Source organism: Carettochelys insculpta, chromosome 2 (genome assembly GCF_033958435.1).
Source record: "Carettochelys insculpta isolate YL-2023 chromosome 2, ASM3395843v1, whole genome shotgun sequence".
Lineage (NCBI taxonomy): Eukaryota > Metazoa > Chordata > Testudines > Carettochelyidae > Carettochelys > Carettochelys insculpta.
The window spans coordinates 42065844-42086316 of record NC_134138.1 but is presented as its reverse complement, the minus strand read 5'-3'; the positions used below and the strand labels follow the sequence as shown (position 1 = coordinate 42086316).

Genomic DNA, 20473 nt, shown 5'->3' with positions numbered 1-20473 from the left:
CGATGTTGGGCTGAGCAACGTCGAAGTTGAACATCGACGTTGCCGGCCCTGGAGGACGTGTAGACGTTATTCATCGAAATAGACTATTTCGATGTTGGCTGCACGTGTAGACGTAGCCCTTGTGTTTTAAAGGCCTTTTGATTTAGCTAGCACTAGGGATTAAAGCTAAAATTACAAACCTTAAGTGAACCCTGCATCCTCTATTTTGTTCAGCACAGTATTCTTGCTTTGCTTCATTTGTAAAAGCCTCTGATTAATATAATTAAGCTTTCTTTTCTTTTCATTTATAATCCTGAAGTAGTCTTAAGAAAGCTCTGCCCTTGCTCAGCAGGAGGTGTTTCTGTAGTATCGTGACTCATTTTGGTTAAATTGAAACTTTTTATCTTTGCCCATTCCTTAACTAGGTTTTCTCTCTTAATGGCTGCTACATTTGTTATTGTTATTTATTTGTGTTAAAGTAGTGCCTAGATGCCCCAAAGGGCTGTACAGACACAGAGTGAGAGCCTATCCCTTCCCCCAGGAACTTACATTCTAGATAGACAATGAGCGAGACAAAGGCACTGGAGAAAGGAAGCGGTTTACTGACAGGGAACTGAGGCACAGAAAGATTAGGGGAGTTAATCAGACTCACATAGGAAGCCTGTGACAAAACCATTGTTTGCAAACTTGAGTCCTGGCCCATAGCTTAACCGTGAAGCCCTCTTTGTCTTTGTATCTCTAATAATATTGAAGCATGGCTGCTGCTAAGACTCTGGCTCCAACTGAAGTTAAAGCAATACAATGCTTCTTACCAACTTGGCCATGGAGTACTTGTGTGCGTTTGACATCTTTGGTCTAAATAAACCTTACCTGTTGTTAGCCTATACTAATCTGAAGTTGCCAACGCAAACTGTTACGCTTGCCTCACCAATGCTTGCTGCTGTCCGTAGGTTCCCAGAGATAAAAGGCTGTTGTCTGTGAACAAAGTCAGTGACAATCAAGATGACCAAGATAAAAGGTATAGTGTCATTTAAAATAATACATTAATACACTGCAGCTAACAGTACCTTTTGATCAGATGTGAACCAAAAGAATCGTTTTGGAGAGAAGGCAGAGAGGTGATTTGTACCTTAGTCAGCCTCATAGCTGTGCCTGAAAGTGGCATTTATCTTATTAGTTACGCTGAAGCAAAAACTAACAGTGTCTTGTTTCCACTATGATTTACATCAAGCTAGCTATCGTAATGCACAAAAAGCTACCTTTTGCCAATGAATACATAAAGTGAAATTGCTTCAGTCTGCACGTAGAGAGAGAATTCCACTTCCGTCTCGCTCCAGAGAAATTCAACAGGCTGACAAAAACATCCATCCAATGGAAAGCCAAGATGGCAGCATTTTCTCATCTGAACATGTCTAATTAGTAGTTATTGAAAGCGATACTAAAGCACTTACACTGAATCTACACTACACTCCCTTTTTCAAGGACAAATGCAAATGAAGGAGATTGAAAATGCAAATGAGGCGCTGATTTACAAATCTCACTCTTCATTTGCAGAATCTCTTGCGATTGCATTTCTGAGAGAGATTTTCCCAAAACCAAAAGCAGCAGCGTAGACAGGGTTCCTTTGGGGGAAAAAACCCTCTGTTTTCGAAAGAACCCTTCTTCCTATTTTGTTTCAGGAAGAAAGGTTCTTCCGAAAACAGTGTTTTTTCCGAAGGAAGCCTGTTAACACTGCTGTTTTTGTTTTCGGAAAAGACTCTTCTGGAAACACAATCCCATGAGATTATGCAAATGAAGCATGAGAGTTGTAAATCAGCACTTCATTTGCATTTTCTATCTTATTTGCATTCCTCCTCTGAAAGGGGAATGTAGCATAGGTGTAGCCTTAGCAACTGCTGGAAAGCTTTAGGAATTAACTATTTCACATGTGTGACGACTGCGCATGATATGAGATTTTCAGGGGAACTTCCAGTTAGAGAAAGGGTGGTGCTGCTGAAAGCTACGGTGCACCCCCTGTATTAACTCTCATCTTCTGTTAACGGTGGGATTCCTGGAAGTACTTCTTGAGGAATTACATCAGTAAACATGGTCACGACTCAGGTAGCAGAATATTAATCTCCTTATTGACAGTTCATGCTCTCTATTCCATGTGAAAATTGTTCTACTGTGAGATATATTTATATTTACATTTATTTGTAATGTAAAGCCCCTTGATGTTTATTTTGGCCTATAGGCTTTTGTATTTCTCTGTTAACTATGCATTGAAACAGTAGTTTAAGGAGACGTAAGATTTGTCATACTAGATCAGACCATTCGCTCACTGGGTGCTGCAGTTGCCAATATCTGATGTTTCAGAGGAACGTAACCTCATCTGGCTCTCCGCAGTTGGAGAAAGATTTGCACTGAGGGTTTATGTTCTTCCTGACCTCTGTATCCGTCTGCTTTACTTCCTAAACAAGGAGATTTGGTGCCAGTTTCTGTTAGGCGAATTCACAGGTTTTTGTTTTTCACAGAAATTGTCTTGCTACTCATGAAGCTCAGAGTAATTTGAGCGGCGGAGAGAACAGAGTTCAAGTCTTGAAGACAGTGCCAGTTAATCTCTCCTTAAACCAAGAACATCTGGAGTCTTCTAAAAGGGAGTATAGCACAAATGTGTCTGGGAGCCCAACGGCAGTCTCGGTGACTGGAGTCACCGTGGTAAAGGCAGAAGAGTTCACTCCCATTTTTACGGCGCCACAAATCCATTATGTAAGGGGCGAAAACGAGGAGCACCGGGGGGTTATCTTCGAACAGACTCAATATGAAGTGCCCAACATTGCCCCCCATACAAACTATCTCAAAGATGACCAGCGCAGCACTCCTGACAGTACTTACAGTGACACTTTCAAAGACGGGGGAACAGAAGTAAGTCTTCCATTTATGAACCAGTTTGGAACTCATTAACAGCATCAGACAATGTGACTTGGTGTCTGTAGAGCACTGACCTTAGCAGTGGCCTGCTCCTTGACTGTGGGTCTGAGCTGGTTCCACAATAATAACAAACAACAGTAATAATAACACCACAATATTTGAGCTCTCTGCTGTACAGAGGAGCAATTGAATGACTGTGACCATCTTTAGTCAATTAAACTGCTTCTTACAGTGCTCTTCTCTGCCACTTGATATGAAGGGGAACACTAGAGGTTAGTTTATCCTCTCGTGTATCGGACCCAGTGAGAGGTGATGGGTATTTTAATGGAGGACATTTTAGCTGCGTCTACACGTGCACGCTACTTCGAAGTAGCGGCACCAACTTCGAAATAGCGCCCGTCTTGTCTACACGCGTCGGGCGCTATTTCGAAGTTAACTTCGACGTTAGGCGGCGAGACGTCGAAGTCGCTAACCTCATGAGGAGATAGGAATAGTGCCCTACTTCGACGTTCAACGTTGAAGTAGGGACCGTGTAGACGATCTGCGTCCCGCAACATCGAAATTGCCGGGTCCTCCATGGCGGCCATCAGCTGGGGGGTTGAGAGATGTTCTCTCTCCAGCCCCTGCGGGGCTCTATGGTCACCGTGGGCAGCAGCCCTTAGCCCAGGGCTTCTGGCTGCTTCTGCGGCAGCTGGGGATCTATGCTGCAGGCACAGGGTCTGCAACCAGTTGTCAGCTCTGTGGATCTTGTGTTGTTTAGTGCAACTGTGTCTGGGAGGGGCCCTTTAAGGGAGCGGCTTGCTGTTGAGTCCACCCTGTGACCCTGTCTGCAGCTGTGCCTGGCATCCCTATTTCGATGTGTGCTACTTTGACGTGTAGACGTTCCCTCGCTGCGCCTATTTCGATGTTGGGCTGAGCAACGTCGAAGTTGAACATCGACGTTGCCGGCCCTGGAGGACGTGTAGACGTTATTCATCGAAATAGACTATTTCGATGTCGCAACATCGAAATAAGCTATTTCGATGTTGGCTGCACGTGTAGACGTAGCCTTTGCCACCTCAGTCCCACTGAGAATAAAGTGTGTGTGGTGGGGGTGGCTCATTTTGAAAGAGGGCAAGTTAACTGTTAGCAGGCTGTAGCCTCAGTGCTGTTCAGAGCCGTAGGAGCTGGCAGATCTTTTGAAAGAGGCAATTGTTCAGAAGCATCTCATAAGGAAGAGCATTTATGCACCAGTCTTTGCTGACTGCTACATTTTTAGTTGTGAAAAGTAATGGCAAAAAATTACCATTAACCCCAACAGTTCATTTCAAAATCTACCTATTGCTGGAGATCTGCTTCAGATCAAGCAGGGCAAGAGGGGGAACGGGTCTTTGAGAGAGAGCAAAGGAGGCATTGGGAGTGGGGAGAAGTGTAGGTTGGTGGGGCTGCCAGCCAGTAGAAGGCACTGGGAGAGAGGGGGTCTGGGTGCTGAGAGATGCTAAGCGCCCATATTTTTGCCCTGTGTACTCCAGCCCAAAAGGAACATGGAGGGTGAAGGGGGCAGTTGGGATAGGTGGGAGGGTGATTGTGCAGGGAAATGTTGAGGAGGGGAGGGATAGCTCAGTGGTTTGAGCATTGGCCTGCTAAACCCAGGTTTGTGAGCTCAGTCTTTGAGGGGGCCATTTAGGGATCTGGGGCAAATAGATTTAAAAAAAAACAACAGATGGTTATTGGTCCTGCCAAGAGGGCAGGGGACTGGACTTGATGACCTCCTGAGGTCCCTTCCAGGTCTATGAGATGTGTATCCCTATTTATTTAGTGGTGTCAGATAGCAGAGCAAGGAGCAATGGTCTGAAGTTACAGAAGGAGGGGTGTAGGTTGGATATTAGGAAAAACTACTTCACCAGGAGGATGGTGAAGCACTGGAATGCGTTGCCAAGAGAGGTGGCGGATTCTCCATCCCTCAAGGTTTAGAGGCCCCAGCTTGACAAGGTCCTGCCTGGGATGACTTAGTTGGGGTTGATCCTGCTTGAAGCAGGGGGCTGGAGTAGATGACCTCCTGAGGTCCCTTCCAGCCCTAGGATTCTGTGATTCTATGACAGTAGGAGCAGGAGAGGTTGTGTGTGCTCTGGCATCTGGTGTGTAAATTCAGTTCAACTAGCCAGCATGCACTGGTTGCTTTGTGCTGCTTTGCATGCCCGACCTTAGAGGTTGAAATTTAAAACGTAATTGAAGGATGATACTTGATACCTTCAAGTCCCAGAGTAATGCTCTCCTTGGTTTCCCGAATTCTGTTAACATATGAAATTAAGTGTTAAAAAACCCCAAGGAAATTCCCAGACAGAAGTGACATTGAGGCGAAGTGAAAGTTGAGAGTATGCATGACTCACTTAGGATAAAAAGATTACAGAGATATAATTGTCCCCAGAACAAGTATTCTAATCCAGGAAATTGAGAATTAAATTTAAAAGAAACGTCGAGTGTGGACGTGCACATTTACGGCACCAATACCACCTGGTGTCTCTCTGTGCTGACGTAATGATGTGTCTTTTAAAATCAGTTTAAACTAAGCTGTGAGCACAAGCTGTAGTACGCATTAATTATAATTGTATGGTGTCATCCCTTATGCTGGGTTACCCTCTTGTAATGTGCACCTGGATGTTCCCAGGGCAGCTCATAGCATAGGCGCCAGCTTCCACCAAGCTCAGGGAATGCTACCCCCACCCCTGCCGCCTACCCCCAAGTCTCCACTCCTGCCCCACCTCATCTCTTCCCTGCCTTTTCCGGCCCGCTGCCCTCAGTGTCCAGTCTTCCCGCTCCTCCCCCTTTTTCCTCGGGTCTCATGCAAGCCACAGAACAGCTGATGGTGCAGGAGGGAGGCGCTGGAAGGGAGCAGGGAAAGTTAATTGGCAGAGCTGCCAGCAGGTGGGAGGCACTGGGAGGGAGGGGGAAGAGTTAATTGGTGGGGCTCCTGCCAGTAGAAGGGGCTCTCACCCCTGTAGCCTTCCTCTCAACCCTCTGCCCTGGCTCCTGAACGCCCCCCCACCCCCCATAGCCCAACACACTGTCCTGAGCCCCCCACGCTCTCCTCTAGTCTTTTTTCATCCACATGAGGAGTTTTTCCGTCCACGTGTGGAACGTATTTTGTCACGTGCACTGAGGCCTGTGTGAACGTGCACCACCAGTAGAAACAAAAACCCTTCGCATGGGCAATCTGCTAATCAGATGGGAAGCATTTGAATCTCTCCTGAGCCACTGTGCAATCACAAAGTTTGCAGAGAACACTGCCCCCCCCGCCTCCTACCCACACCCACACCCACACCAACCCCTGGCCTCGAGTCCCCCTCACTTCATCCCACACTTAAATTTCTTGTAGGCACTGTGCTATTGCGTACCCTCCCCCCGCAATCCCCCATCCCAACCTCTTGCAATGCGACTGTACCGGTAAGAAATGTAAGTGGCTTTCACTCTTGCTCCATCCCTGGAGCACTCGGGGTAGGTCAACACAGCAAAGTTATTTTGACATAGCTGCCACTATTTTGAAATAACTATGCAAGCGGCTACACAACCCAATGGCTATTTCGATGCCCTGTTGCAACGTTTTTGAATTTCATTGTACCAGGAAGAGCGCCTATTTCAAAATAGGCTTTGTAGACTGGGAATTGAACCTGTTTTGTGATCAGCCCATAGTGTGTCCAGTGGCTCTATTTCGAATTTTTTTGAGACTGTTTGTTTGCATCAAGCTGCCCACACTAGGGGTGAGTGTAGCACTAGCTTTTATGGCTGCATCTACACTAGCCTGTATGGCTACATCTACCCCCTTCGAAAGGAGGGAGCATGGTAATGAGGGATTTCAGCAGATGCTAATGAGGTGCTGCGGTGAATATGAAGCGCCTCATTAGTCTAATGGCGGCCGCACGCCTTTTGAAAGTGTTGCTTTCGAAACTTACACAGCCCTTGTAGACAGAGGCCGTTAGAAAGGACCCCCTGATTTTGAAAGCCCCTTTTTCCCATTAGGTTTTGGGAAGAAGTGGCTTTCGAAATCAGGGGGTCCTTTCGAAAGGCCCCTGGCTACACTGGCAGCGTGCGTTCCAAAAGCAGCACTTTTAAAACGTGTATGTCCACCATTACGCTAATGAGGTGCTGCATTTTTATGACAGCACCTCATTAGCATCTGCTGAAATCCCTCATTACCATGCCCCTTCAAAGGCGGGGCTAGTGTAGATGCGACGTGTATCTGTACTATTTCAGAATAAGCTATTCCATAATACCTCTGCTACACTGCTGGCTAGACAGAGACTCAGAGTCAGCCCCTATGTTTCATGGCACTGATTCTGTCATGCCAATACATGCTTTTGGAGATGCAACTAACACTGACAGAACAGTGCATCCATCCTATACTATATACAACATGGCATCAATGGACAAAATTAACGGGGGAAAAAAAGAGTGACTATATACAGATGTTTGCTAGTACCTCAGTGGCATCGTAATATTTTATTGGCACTTTAAAAACATGTATGTTATGTCATTTATATTACAAATTTGGCATTATGCACTGTAATTTATGAGTATGGCTCAAACCTACTAACATTCTTGCACATAAGCAACTTTACACAGGCAAATATTCTTGGTGCATTCAGTGTGTTTACTCACATGAGCCATGGCTCTTATATTTGGAAGCATGTGCAGGATGGACATGGTGCTCCTTTCTTATTGGAGAGATGCATATCTCCTGGAACTGGAAGGGACCTTCAGAGGTCATCTAGTCTAGTCCCTTGCCCTCTTGGCAGGACTAGGCACCAGCCCTGACATCTGCTTGCTCCAAGTGGCCTCTTCAAGCATTGAACTTATAACCTTGGGTTTAGTAGGCCAATGCTCAAATCCCTGAGCTATCCCTCCCTGCTAGTATGGGAGTAATCCCTTTTAAGTCAGTGTGAATACTCCTATGAGTAAGGGCTATGTGTGCAATTACATTGGCAGGGCATTGGACCTGTTGGGTCAAGTGTGAAATGGAAGTTTCTAAACAGGAATCTTTCTACCCTGAAGATAGCCTCCCCACATTTCATTGCCCTGTGCACATAGATTTCTATACAAGCGTTAAGTGCAGGTAGCATTTAGCAAAGCCATCTTGCTGTGTCTTTCTTTGGACCTGCTAAGGCAGAATGCATCTGAATTACGTATAACATTTCATACAGAACTATGATCATAGCGTTTTCATATTATAAAAGTGGTTATTTCGTCTATCTGATCATTGTCTGATTTTAATATGGATTTAAGTAGATATGATCAGATTTAAAGTTGTCTCAAATGGATTAAATAAAATAACTTAATTGCTTACTAATTAATATAAACTAGTTGTATTGATCTAACAGGAAAGATTAATATTTATATTATATTATATTATATTATATTATATTATGTTTATCTTCTGTAGATATTCTAGGCATCACTACACTAAGCCACACATGAAAAGGTCACATAAAATGATATAAAAATACGACTAGTCAGTCGCAAATCCACAACCACTGTTGTGCCAGGGTGAAAACACTCTAGCACATTGGCATCTCTTGAAGAGGTTTCAAGTCTTTTGATTATAGAGCATTTTTACCATAGCACAACAATATGTAATTAACCTTGAGTGGTGACAAAATAAAAATAATAATTATTAATAATCCACAAGTGTGTCTAATGATCCATCAGAGGGGCTTTAGAAACAGTGCATTTATACATTTTTATAGATCTGTCTTCATTTTGTAAGACAAATCTATTTTTCTATTATGAACTTGTGTTACATTCAGTATGCTTCCCTATTAACCTGTTTCCCTGCTCCTATCCAAATCCGATGATAAAATAATACAACTTTTATAAGCCTCGGTACGTGTGTTGTAGAGAACAATTAGAAATGGATTCACCCAAGTCCTCTTGAAAATGTAGACACTATAGAAACTTTCATTTATTTTGCAAATTAGGACATGCTTGCATTTGTGAGAGAGGCATGTTATGACAGATTTCTTTAAGCATGTCCTAATGTTGCAACAAGCAGAACACAAAAATATCTGCCATTTTACTGATATATTTGTGATGAGCTAGCTAGACTGACAAATCTAAATAATTCTTCTGTGTCAACTCTAGAAGTAAAAGTACCCAAAATATATTCAGGCTAATAGGTATATTAAGTCTAAGCCGTGTTCTGTTAACTAGAAACGTTTTACTGTGATCTTGTCAGAAACTTAATTTAGTTTGTATCCAGTAATTCTTCTTTTTTGTTTTTTTGGTTTTTTTGTGTTTGTTTTTTATTTCTAAAACTTGCAGAAGTACCGCAGTGCATCAGTAGGGGCTGAGGAATACATTTATGAACAAACAGCAAGGTAGGTTACTGAAAGACAATGGGCAATCGATGGAGTTGATTGGCTTCATGTTAAAATATATTATATGGAGAAACCCTCTTTGCCACCACTCAGGGTGTACCTTGCTCCACCAGCAGGTGGGTGCAGCTGTCACAGCTTCTTTCCATTGCTCTGCATGTTGCCTTCAAAATCTGACTGGTGTGTGTTGAGGCCTGATTCTCTTCCTACTTGTACCAGCTTAAATAAAAAATATCTCCACTTAAGTCAGTGCCGTTGCACTAATGTAAAACTGGTGGGTGAGAACCAGGCTCTCAGTACCCCAAGTATAGAGCATAGATTGGAAATCTTCCCTGCCTGCCAGGCTAGGAGGATGCAGAGTGCACAAGATTGTTGTTTCACCTCCCCCAGATTTATGAAACTCCCACATCTTTTGTTTTCTGTCAGTTGGTTTTGGTGGAGATCTTTGTCTTAAGGCACTATATATTGTGGTACATTACTGTATTATTGAAGTGATTGGATGTCTGTCTCCAGCCAGTTAAGTACCACACAATAAAACTAAAATGTTGTAGAAATAGCTGATCATTGCTGTTAAGCTACTAAACACAGCAAAATAAAAGCATGTGTATAAATGGGCAAGAGTAGATTAGTCATTGACTCATATTAGCAATAATGAAGGAAAACACTTATGGACGTACTGAGGATTTCAGTTCATATCAGGGAGGAGTTGTTTATGTCAGTGAGACTTTTCATGTGCTTACTGTTAGACAGAACCTTTTTTCTTTTCCCCTGGATTGGGGCCCTCATGTACGGAAGGGACTGTTTTACAATTGTGTTGCTTTCATAAGGCCCAATCTCTTTCTTGCTGTAGTCCATTGGCAAAACCTCCGTTATCCTCCATGGGATCAGGACTGAGTCCTTAAACAGGAGTATATCTACAGCGTCAATGCAGTAACATTTCCATTTCCTGTGTTGGGTATTTTTGAAACACAATCCAGGAGTGTTTGCACTGTCAGCATTTCTGTGAAGGTGAAAAACTTTAGCATGAGAGCCAAGGGCAGCTTCAGATTATAATTAGCTATTCAGATAGGAAATGCCTACTCACTGCGAATTATAAAGTGTTCTGCTAAGCGTTCCATACCTGGCATGTACAGAAACGAACGCTTCAGATAAGTAACATCAAAATAATTTAGGGCCTGGCCCCAGACTCAAGTATGTAGGTCATTGCATCTGACAAAATGGATCTTTGCCGTGAAAGCTTATGCCCAAGTAAATCTGCTAGTCACTGGCAACCGGTGCCGTAGGACTCATCATAGTTTTTGAGAATACAGGCTAACATGGCTACCCCTCTGACACTTGAAGTAGATTGCAAGATTCCTATTGATTTCAAAGAGTGTTTAGATAAGACAGTTGATGAGATTCGAAACAAGCATGGAAACTTTCCTGAATAATAGCAGCAGTTGCATTTGCTAGGCTAAAAATTACAAGTGGTAGCAATGCTCATGCTTTAGGGCATGTACTGATTGCCAGTTGGAATCTAGAGGAAGTTTCCACTACAGGATAGTACGTGTATTGCACAACTGCCCAGGTGTGGTATGTCTGGGATTCGGGTGTTTTGTTTGATTTTTTTTAACATGTGAAACGTGCAGGAGACTGTCATACACAGGAAAACAAACTAAGGTCCACAGATAGTATTGTGAAAGATACTGTGATGCTGGAGGTTGCAGTCTTTTTTTTTTAAAAAAAAAAAAAAAAAAAAGGGGTGTGGGAAGGGGATGTGTTGGTTTTCCATTGTTTTATTGGCAAACTTCCCTGTTTCCCACCCATGAAACCTTTTTCCCTCTGTCAGTTAGTTGTACCGTGCCACTTATTGATACACACTAAAATGCATTTTAGATTCTATTATATGATGAATGATGTAAAGGAGTCTTAATGTAAATGAGAATCTGGCCTTTTGTGTTTAAAATGCCCATTTATCATACACAAATGTATACTGTTAATCGTTTCAAAACAATGCAACATTTTGCACAGAAACCACAAACTTTTTTCTTTTAAACATTACAACTGAATAGATTTTAGAGTAGAGTAACATAATTAGGAACACTTTTAACATTTATCCTTAATTTCACATCACAAAAATTACTACTAATCTTATTGAAACTAAGCCACTTCTGAATGTTCTTGCATCAGATGGAGGAAAGATGCAGTAAACAATTCTTTTTCTGTTTGGTTGAGGTTTGAAAATAAATTAATGTTACTGCTAAATTTTGTTTTTTATTTGGTGGCTAAAAATAAGCAAAAAAGCTCTTTGCCTCATTTCCTTTTTATATGGCCATAGGCAATGGAATGACATCAGAGTATATATGATGTAGACTAAAAATTCAAAGACACCTTAATTTTTTAGTTTAGCATGTTCTTGCTTTCAGCCCTTATTCAACAGTGCTTAATGCTTTGCTGAATTCAGACCTTTGAGAAAGTATTATTTTCTTCAACTAGTAGCAATATCCTATAAGTGACTCTTTCCATTATGGTGGCTGTAAAAGTATTTTGAAAGAAAACATTTATTATTAAGTTGTGTTATAGTGTGATGGGGGTGAGCAGACTGAATTTTCATGAAACGCAACATGATAGGACGCCAGTAGATGATGTTCAGAGTAGAGTGTGTTTAGGAAGGAGGCTATAGGACAGAGATTCTCAAACTTTTACCTACTGTGCTGCACTGTTAAAGGTGCAGTTCCACTTTGGAATGTCTCCCCTTTCAGAATTCTAATTCCCATGTGATGACATCACTAATATCTTGTATTTTGTTCTTTTTCTCTAATTTTGTTATTTGTCAGTTGCACTCCCAGTATTCTGCAGTGTTGGGTTCATGTCTAAAGACACCTCGAAAAGTCGATTCTAATTTGTTTTTGGGTTTTTTGTTTTTTTTTAAATAAACCCACTCTGCCATTCCCCTTTCCCATTTCTACAGAACTGCAGTCAGTTCTTCTCACACTCCATCGCAGCAGCTTCTGTGTACCTCTCATTGAACTCTTCTTTCTGCATCAGCTTCAGGTTCAGATGTTCACGGAGACGGCTGAGTTCCGCTTACCAGCAATGAACCCAACTTTATTTCCACCTGTTAGGCAACATCCTCATCACTGGTGTGTGTAGAGATCCCCACAGCTGGTGTGTGCAGAGAGCCCCTAGTTATGTATAAAGACACTGAAGAGGCAGTCCCTGCTCAAAGAGGGTTACAAATTAGCTTGTCTATTTTTAATGACTGCCAGATTGATCGATTTAAAGGGACAGAATTTTATTGAATCACCCAACTCTGGTTTTACTTATTTTGCCCTTTTTTCCCATCATTATTTCTATTTCGTTTCCTATTAGTCTTACACCAATGCCATCTGTACTCATATGAAATGTATAAATAAATAAGGAGTAAAAGGGGAGAAAAAAGTTATGAAACTGTGTAATCTCTTTTTCTTTCTCTCCCACCTCTCACAGCGGCACTTTTCAGTACACTCTGGAAGCTACCAAGTCTCTGCGTCAAAAGCAAGGGGAAGGACCGATGACCTATTTGAACAAAGGGCAGTTTTATGCCATTACTCTGAGTGAGACGGGTGACATCAAGTGTTTCCGACATCCCATCAGCAAAGTCAGGGTAAGAGCCTTGACTGGACAGAACAGAACTCTGATGATATCTTCAGGGGTTGCTCATCATTTGGTTTATTTTTCTTGTGGGAACAACAGAGGCACTTGGCTACAACAGTGAAAAAGGAAATTTGGGGAAAAGTTATCATCTATGGATACTTGCTGTGTAATTTCTGATCCTTTCTGAGTCCCATTTCATGAGCTGCCCAGTTGCATATAGCTCTCTCTTTAAATTTATGATTCAGCCAGAAACTTAAGCATGTGTTTTAACTTTAAGCATTGATTTCCATGGGACCATTCAAGGGCCTCTTTCAGCAAAGCACTTATTCCTATGCTTAACTTTCAGCATGTGCTTAAGTTGCACTAGCACCCAGTGTCAAGCACCTGCTTGAGTCCTGGCCCAAACCTGAGATGTGCTGAGAGTTTTCCTAGCTCATACTCAAGCCATTGGAAATTGAGACCATTAGCAACTTACAGCATTGGGCCGTTAATCTACTGATGATGTGTTTTAAGAATCTAAACAGGCATGGTGTACGCGCGGGAGCTGTGTTCAAGGACAGCACAGCCATTAGAGCGATCCCCACCTTGGGCAGACCTACGGCTTCGTCTTGTTCTTAGCTTCTGCAGCACAGCTGTGACAATCCAACTGCCGTGAATACACAGGGCTCATCCTGTGTTTCAGATGAACTGGTGATCACCCATTAGATGTGAAATGAAAAGTGAGCCTCGAAGCTGCTGCACTGAGAGGGGCACTGTCCCCTGAAGCTTAAGGTGCTGCCACTATGTGAAGCAGATGAAATAGGACAAGGTTGAGACAGCTGTGGCCACTGTGTCCTATTCCCATTCTCAGCGTGGTTTTTTGCCTGCAGTGTATGAGAGACATGGGGGGTGGGGGGGAGTGAAAGTCAGACCAGACCAGGTAGATCTGTTTACAGAAGTGCTTAGGCGATGAGATCTCTTAGAGCAGGGGGTCTGCAACTGAAATTGCGAGAAGAACCATTTTTCCAAATTCAGTTATAAGATCAGTTCTTCAGGAGCCGCACTGCCCGTGAATAGAGACAGTCCTTAAAAAACAACGTCAAACTGTGCTTTTTGTCACCCTATTTTAAGAACAGCACACAACCAATGATGTGGGCCAGTTAGAAAGCTGTTAGCTCCTTCTCCAGGCTGTGCCCACCTCTGCCTCCAAATCCTCCCCCTATCCCCAGGCTTTACCCCCCCACGCCACAACCCCACCCCCCCATCACCAGGATTAACGCCTTTGAGCTCCAACCCCCCCGACCCGGGCTTAACTCACCTCAGCACACAGGTCTGCCATGGCTGCTGCCTCCCCCCGCTGCTCCCTGCTGCCATCTTCTTCTCAGTGCTGCTGCACAGCTCCAGCAGGGGCAGGCATGGCCGCCCCTCCCCGCAGCTTTCCCGCTGGCTTACGCTTCCACTCATGTAGGGCAGCTCCCTGCCTGGCCGGCTTTCCCTCCTGGACCTCCTTGCCCTGCCGCAGCAGACTGCTCGGGGCTTTGGCTGCCACTGCTTAAACAACAAACAAAACGCAGTTCATTCAATGGTGTGCAACTGAATTTATTTTTTTTTTGTTTAAGCAGCAGCAGCCTCCAAAGCCACATGTGGAGTCAGAGGCAGCAGCTTTCAGAGCCACAAGTGACCCCCTCAAGGGGCCCTGTGCTGCTCTGGAGCCTCAGGTTGCCGACCCCTGTCTCATAGGGAGTACCAGGTTTATGATATAGCCCTTTCCAAGACAATTTGGGTATAACCCTCAAACCCTGCTAGAAGGGAGAAAATGTGAATGCAATCCCACAACAAAAGCCTGATGCAAAGTCAACTAAAGTTGGTGAGAGACGATTAAGCAATTTCATTGCACTGTAGCAGGACCAGGGGATCAGCATGAATTGTGCTCTTTATCTCACCCATCATTTGGGAGACTCTTTACATAAGAGAGGCAGTGATTTTTTTAAACAGTTTGGTGATTCAAACTGGGAGGTTGTGTAAGGGGAATTTGTGCAGTGATTGGAAAAGACTTCTTCAGCTGAGAACAAACAGAAGACATGTAAGGGGCTATTTTTTGTTTTCCATAATTTCAGGTCACCTTGACATGCAATGTTTATGACTACAGAGAGAATTTTTTTAAAAAAGGAGCTTAAATAGGCAATTTTTTTCTGTGTTTTTTAAGCTCTAGTGTTAAGATGTAGAGTGAAGTTACAATCTGTTATGGTTTGGTTTGGTTTTTTTCTTATCACACAATTAGAGCAAAACGAACTCAGAACTTAAACTGAAAACTCATATGAGACTGAGTAAAACTATCATCTAGCATTGTGGTAAAAGTAAAAGTGAGATTTCTGACCAGAGGGTGGGTGCTTGGGAGTGAGGCAGAGGTCCCCAAACTGTGGGGCACACCTTCCTAAGGGCACATGGAGGAATGCTCAGAGGGGTGTGGTGGGGCCTGGGCCAGCCTCCACAGGGGCAGGGAGGGAGCACCACCCAGCCCCACGCTTCCTCCAGGTCTTCTCTGGTTTCACCCCCGACTGTGGTGTCTTGGCTACTGGCTCTATGTCAGTCCCTAGCCTTGGCTGCAGTTCCAGCTCCAGACCTGCCCCCAGCTGTGACACCAGTATTGGCCCCTTTGCCCCTGTGCATGCCCACCATCTTCCTTAGAAAGCCACAGCCCCACCCCCAGTACTGGCTCCTGGAGGTCATGGGCAAGGGACAGTTTGAGATATTTAGAGGGGTATAACCACAAATGCAGACAAAAACACTTTGGTTTTTAACAGTTGCTGCTCATTGCATACGCAAACACCTGTTTAGAAAGGAGGTCAAACATGAAACGTTACAGGCTGTGATTCATTTGACCTGCTAACTGTTGCAGGCACTAAAACACTATGTTTCTGGGTGTATTTTCAACCGTGTTAAATCAATTTGTGGCTATATTTTTATCTCAGACATCAAGAGTACTTACAATGATATTTCCTGCTGCACTTCTGATTTTCCTGCAGCGCCGTCACCAGTTCCCCACAGTACCGACTGGAACATTACATTACGTTTTATATCTATTTGCTTTACCCTGAGGAGCTCCTACAGCACACATCATTTCTACTTTCCTGTAATGTTATAAAGGCACAACAAGTGCAAGTGGCTTATTCCAAGTATCTCAGTCAGAATTAGAATCTGGGATACTTTCATGGTTAGCACTGTGGAACACAGCCCTCTTCAGGTTAAATACTCAGTCACATATTATTCAAACTCCAGAAGAAACATCATCATTTGTCCTGCTTTATTTTTAAACTACCTTTCTACTGTCCACCAATACAAATGTCTCACATATGTAGGGCGAGAATACACTAACAAAACACTGAATGTTATTCCCATCATAGAATCATAGGCCTGGAAGGGACCTCAGGAGGTCGTCTAGTCCAGCCCCCTGCTTCAAGCAGGATCGACTCCCACTAAGTCATCCCAGCCAGGACCTTGTCCAGCCAGGACTTAAAAGCCTGGAGGGATGGAGAATCCACCACCTCTCTAGGCAACGCATTCCAATGCTTCACTACCCTCCTGGTGAAGTAGTTTTTCCTAATATCTAATCTATACCTCTCCCTCTTCAACTTCAGACCATGACTCCTTGTTCTGCCATCTGACACCACTGAGAACTGTTTCTCACCCTCCTCTTCAGACCTCCCCTTCAGGAAGTTGACGGCTGCTATTAAATCACCTCTAAGTCTTCTCTTCTGTAAACTAAACAAGCCCAAACCCCTCAGCCTGTCCTCATAGGTCTTGTGCTCCAGACCCTTAATCATTTTTGTTGCCCTTCACTGAACCTGCTCCAGCACATCCACATCCTTTTTATACTGGGGGGCCCAAAACTGGACACAATATTCCAAATGTGGCCTCACCACTGCCAAATAGAGGGGAACAGCCACCTCTCTAGATGTGCTCAAAATGCTCCTCCTAATGCACCCTAGGATGCCGTTAGCCTTCTTGGCTACAAGGACACACTGCTTACTCATATCCAGCCTTTCATCCACCATAACCCCTAGGTCCCTTTCCATCATACTGCTGCTGAGCCAGTCGTTGTCCAGCCTATAACAATACCTTCAAGGGCAGATTTTCTAGTGGTGAGGGTTTCTAGTACTCTGAATTAACTGAACTTGAGATACTGCCAGTAATGTAGTCTCCACTCCCCTTTCCTATAGAGCGTGGTCATGGTTGTGTTCAGTGAAGATAAAAACCGAGAGGAACAGCTGAAGTATTGGAAATACTGGCATTCTCGGCAGCACACAGCTAAGCAGAGGGTCCTTGATATTGGTGAGTAGTTCTGTGAATTGGTAGTCTCCTCTATACACCCTATGGTAAAGTGGAGAGGTGCGGATTGTCATTAAGTGAGGGGATAGAACCTCCAAAGAGGGAGATCTCGACCGTGTAGAAAGTAGATGCAGTATGTATGGGAACAGCATTGCAGAGTATCAGAAGGGTAGCCGTGTTAGTCTGTATCTGCGGAAACAACAAGTCGCCCTGGGGCACCTTATAGACTAACAGAATTTTTGGAGGATAAGCGTTCGTGGGCGAAGACCTGCTTCGTCAGATGTACTACAGATACCCTGCCAAAGTACAAAAGGATATGTCACAGCTGATTACAGTCCGTGTTGGCCATCATGTGTTTTAGTGGTGGGTAGGCGGTGGAACTTCTCCATACTTGGACTACCTAGTGATTACAAATAAAAGCTCTGTGCCACATTTGTTAGCAATTGCCAAGCCCCGTTGGGAATTGGCTGAGAGGAGGAAGATCCAACCAAAGAGCCAGTGAAAGAGCTGTGCTGTCATGTGGGACTGAGAGAATATCATACCTCCAGTGATGGGAACCTGATGCGCTCCAGCTCCTGTACATGGGGAAAACTCTTCTCAACAGAGAGGATGGTAGTTTGGGAACTTTGCAAGCCTAAACTTGTGGATTGTCCCAAGCACCTTTTTTATTTGAATGCCTAAGCTATCTCACTGTGATAGGTGGCTTTCACGGTCTGTCTCTGGGGAAAGTCGTATTTGTATAAGACAAGGTGAGAATTTAAACCACTCTTGTTGTAGTGGTATAACCCCACGTGTGGACACTCTTATTCCAGAACAAGAATGTCTTTTCCTGATTGAATTTAAATCTCCTTGCAAGCTATTTAAATTAAACCAAAATAGCACTGCACACTTATTCTGGAATAGGAATGCCCCCACGAAGAAGGGCTTTACCAGCATAACTAGAGTGGTTTAACTATGCCAGTATAATTATACCAGTGTCACTGGCAGAACATGCCCACATAAACAAATGCCTAAACATGTGCTTAAGTGCTTTGCTGAAGAAAGATGGGGTTACTGAAATGTTCAGTGTTAAACATGTTCTTAAGTCTTACTGAAGTCTCTGGAACTTGAGCACATGCTTAATCAGGGTGGCTGTGTAGGCCTGTTCATTAATCTTTAAACTTCCATTAGAACACTAGTGAGGACTCATAACTAGCTTGTAAAGATTGCATCTTAAGAGATTTTTCTTATTCATTTCTTGACTTTGATTTTCAAACTAAGTGTCTTTATTAATTACACTTGACTCTCTTTAAACCTTGGGAAATAGGACATGATGGATTAAGGAAGTTTTCAGTCTATGAAGGACTCTGGGGCAGTGGGAGGGTGTGTGAGGGGGATGGGTATGGGTATGTGGGATCTGGATTTGAGGGAAATGGGGGTGGGGTGCTTACCTGGGACCCTGCCCTCAGGGGCACATGTGGCTGCGTGATCCCCCTAATTCCTAGGCACTGCCCCCCACTGCTAAGGGAGCCGGGGAGAAAAGCCTCCAGACCAGTGCTTTGCCCCTTGGTTGCAGGGGTGCCTCAGTGCACAAAGACACTTCCTCCTTCCCCTGCCAGGGCCCAAACCAGGGGTGTTCCCATAACAGGGAGACCCAGATTATGGAGATTTGGGTCTAGTTTCAGAACATCTGCATGGCAGTCAGCTGCTCAGTTTTCAACGCGTTAAATATTACTGACTGGTAGATTTTTTGTTGGAAGAAATTCCAGTAATTCTTAGACTTGCGTAAGTGTCCAAACGCAGGGAATCTTGTTTGATCCTTGTAGAAGAAGTCTTCTAATAATAGTACAGCTGAAAGTTGCCTCTCAGGAATTTGCTATTTGGTTTCAAGAGGACTAATGCCTGTTGCAGTGTATTTGCTGACCTTGTTTTCTCTAGTGGTACTCTTACAAGGTTGGACTTACCCCCAAATTGTGCCTCCTCTCTGTATTTCTCAGACATTTTGTTCAGCAGCAGGTTTAAGGCAAGCAACCATAGTATTACTGATGCGAAAAAATTCCACATTTCTAATAAGCCTGCACTGATACTGTCCAAGGCAGGTTTCTGTATCTTTAAAAGCAAGAAAGGTCATTGCCCCAGGCATGAGCTTTCACCCAGCGCCGGTACAGAATCCTTTCCAAAGCCTGATTCTCCAAAGATAGTGAACTGACAGATTACTACCTCCACCCAGGGCCCCATCAGAATCTAGTAATGGGTCTCTGCACAGAGGTAGCAGTGCATCTGAGCTCTGTTTTGGATCAGGGCACAAGAAGCCACAACATCATCAACACTTCGTAGATGATGTGAAAAGAGAAACCTACGGAAACGCCATTCCTAGGTCTAATGGAGTCCGCTACAGAGTGGTCCTTGTGATAAAACAGTGCTGCCATTCGATCGCAGGATGGCAAGGCAATGTGCAACTCCAAGCATCCATTCTTGGGGTCTGCTCAGGGTTCTGAGTCTGCGTGAGTGTCTCCTGGTGAGCACGCAGCGCTCCCCAGCTCCCTTTGCATGCTGGTTTCACTGCCTCACCAAAAGCTGGGCATGAAGCTCTTTGAACCCCTGATGAGTTACCCTGATAAGATCGTTTATTACTCATCCCATCCCAGGCATCTACAAGATTCTCTGAGAGCCTGCAGTCACCTCTCCAGGTACTTGGGAAGGTCTCATCACTGGTGGTTTCCACCTGCTGCCAAGGAGCCTAAAATTCAAATCTGTGGGAGTGTCTAGATCTCAAAAGCTCTTTCCCCCATACCCACATGCAATTTATATACACTGTAAGCAGCCCAGATTCCCGCCTCAGGAGTTTGCTGGGCCAAAGCAGGCAGCGTTTACCTTGCTTTGACTGCCTGGGGGAACCAAACAGTTGAGGGCGGGGAAGGAGGGCGTGAGAAAGGCAGGGCTTGGAGACTGCAGAGAACAGCACTGCTACACACGAGGGCATCAGCAAAAATCAGCGGTACTGGGAGCAGTTCCCAGGCTGGTGGCCCAGACAGGGAACACCTGGTTTGCCCATCAGATGTTGCCAGCCTCTGCTGGGCCAGGCCTGCACCACAGAGCTAAATCGACACCAGGGAGTTTCTCTCTCTGTGTTCTGTAAGTACACACGCTGCGGTGTTCCTCCCATCACTGCAACTCTCCCACTGGGCCAACGTCACGTAGCCACCTTAGCACGAGGCAGACGTGATAGTTCTGTGCCTTACCCAGGATGTCAGTTTCGCTGCTGCAGAGTCATTCTTGTGACTTCAGGTGACCTACATGGCCAAGAACCTGCATCCTCCTTCCCTCCCTCCCTC

At 44.3% G+C, this 20473-nt stretch overlaps 1 protein-coding gene across 2 annotated transcripts in view; it reads left to right on the top strand.

Moving 5' to 3' along the window:
• GRHL2 (grainyhead like transcription factor 2) overlaps nucleotides 1-20473 on the top strand; it is a 125794-nt gene that overhangs the window by 32833 nt on the left and 72488 nt on the right. For both annotated transcript variants that reach the window (XM_074986836.1, XM_074986834.1), the window contains exons 3-7: nucleotides 930-997; nucleotides 2493-2883; nucleotides 9184-9239; nucleotides 12705-12861; nucleotides 17051-17162. In XM_074986836.1, coding sequence (XP_074842937.1) covers nucleotides 930-997; nucleotides 2493-2883; nucleotides 9184-9239; nucleotides 12705-12861; nucleotides 17051-17162 — 784 coding nt within the window. The remainder of the gene's footprint in view (nucleotides 1-929; nucleotides 998-2492; nucleotides 2884-9183; nucleotides 9240-12704; nucleotides 12862-17050; nucleotides 17163-20473) is intronic.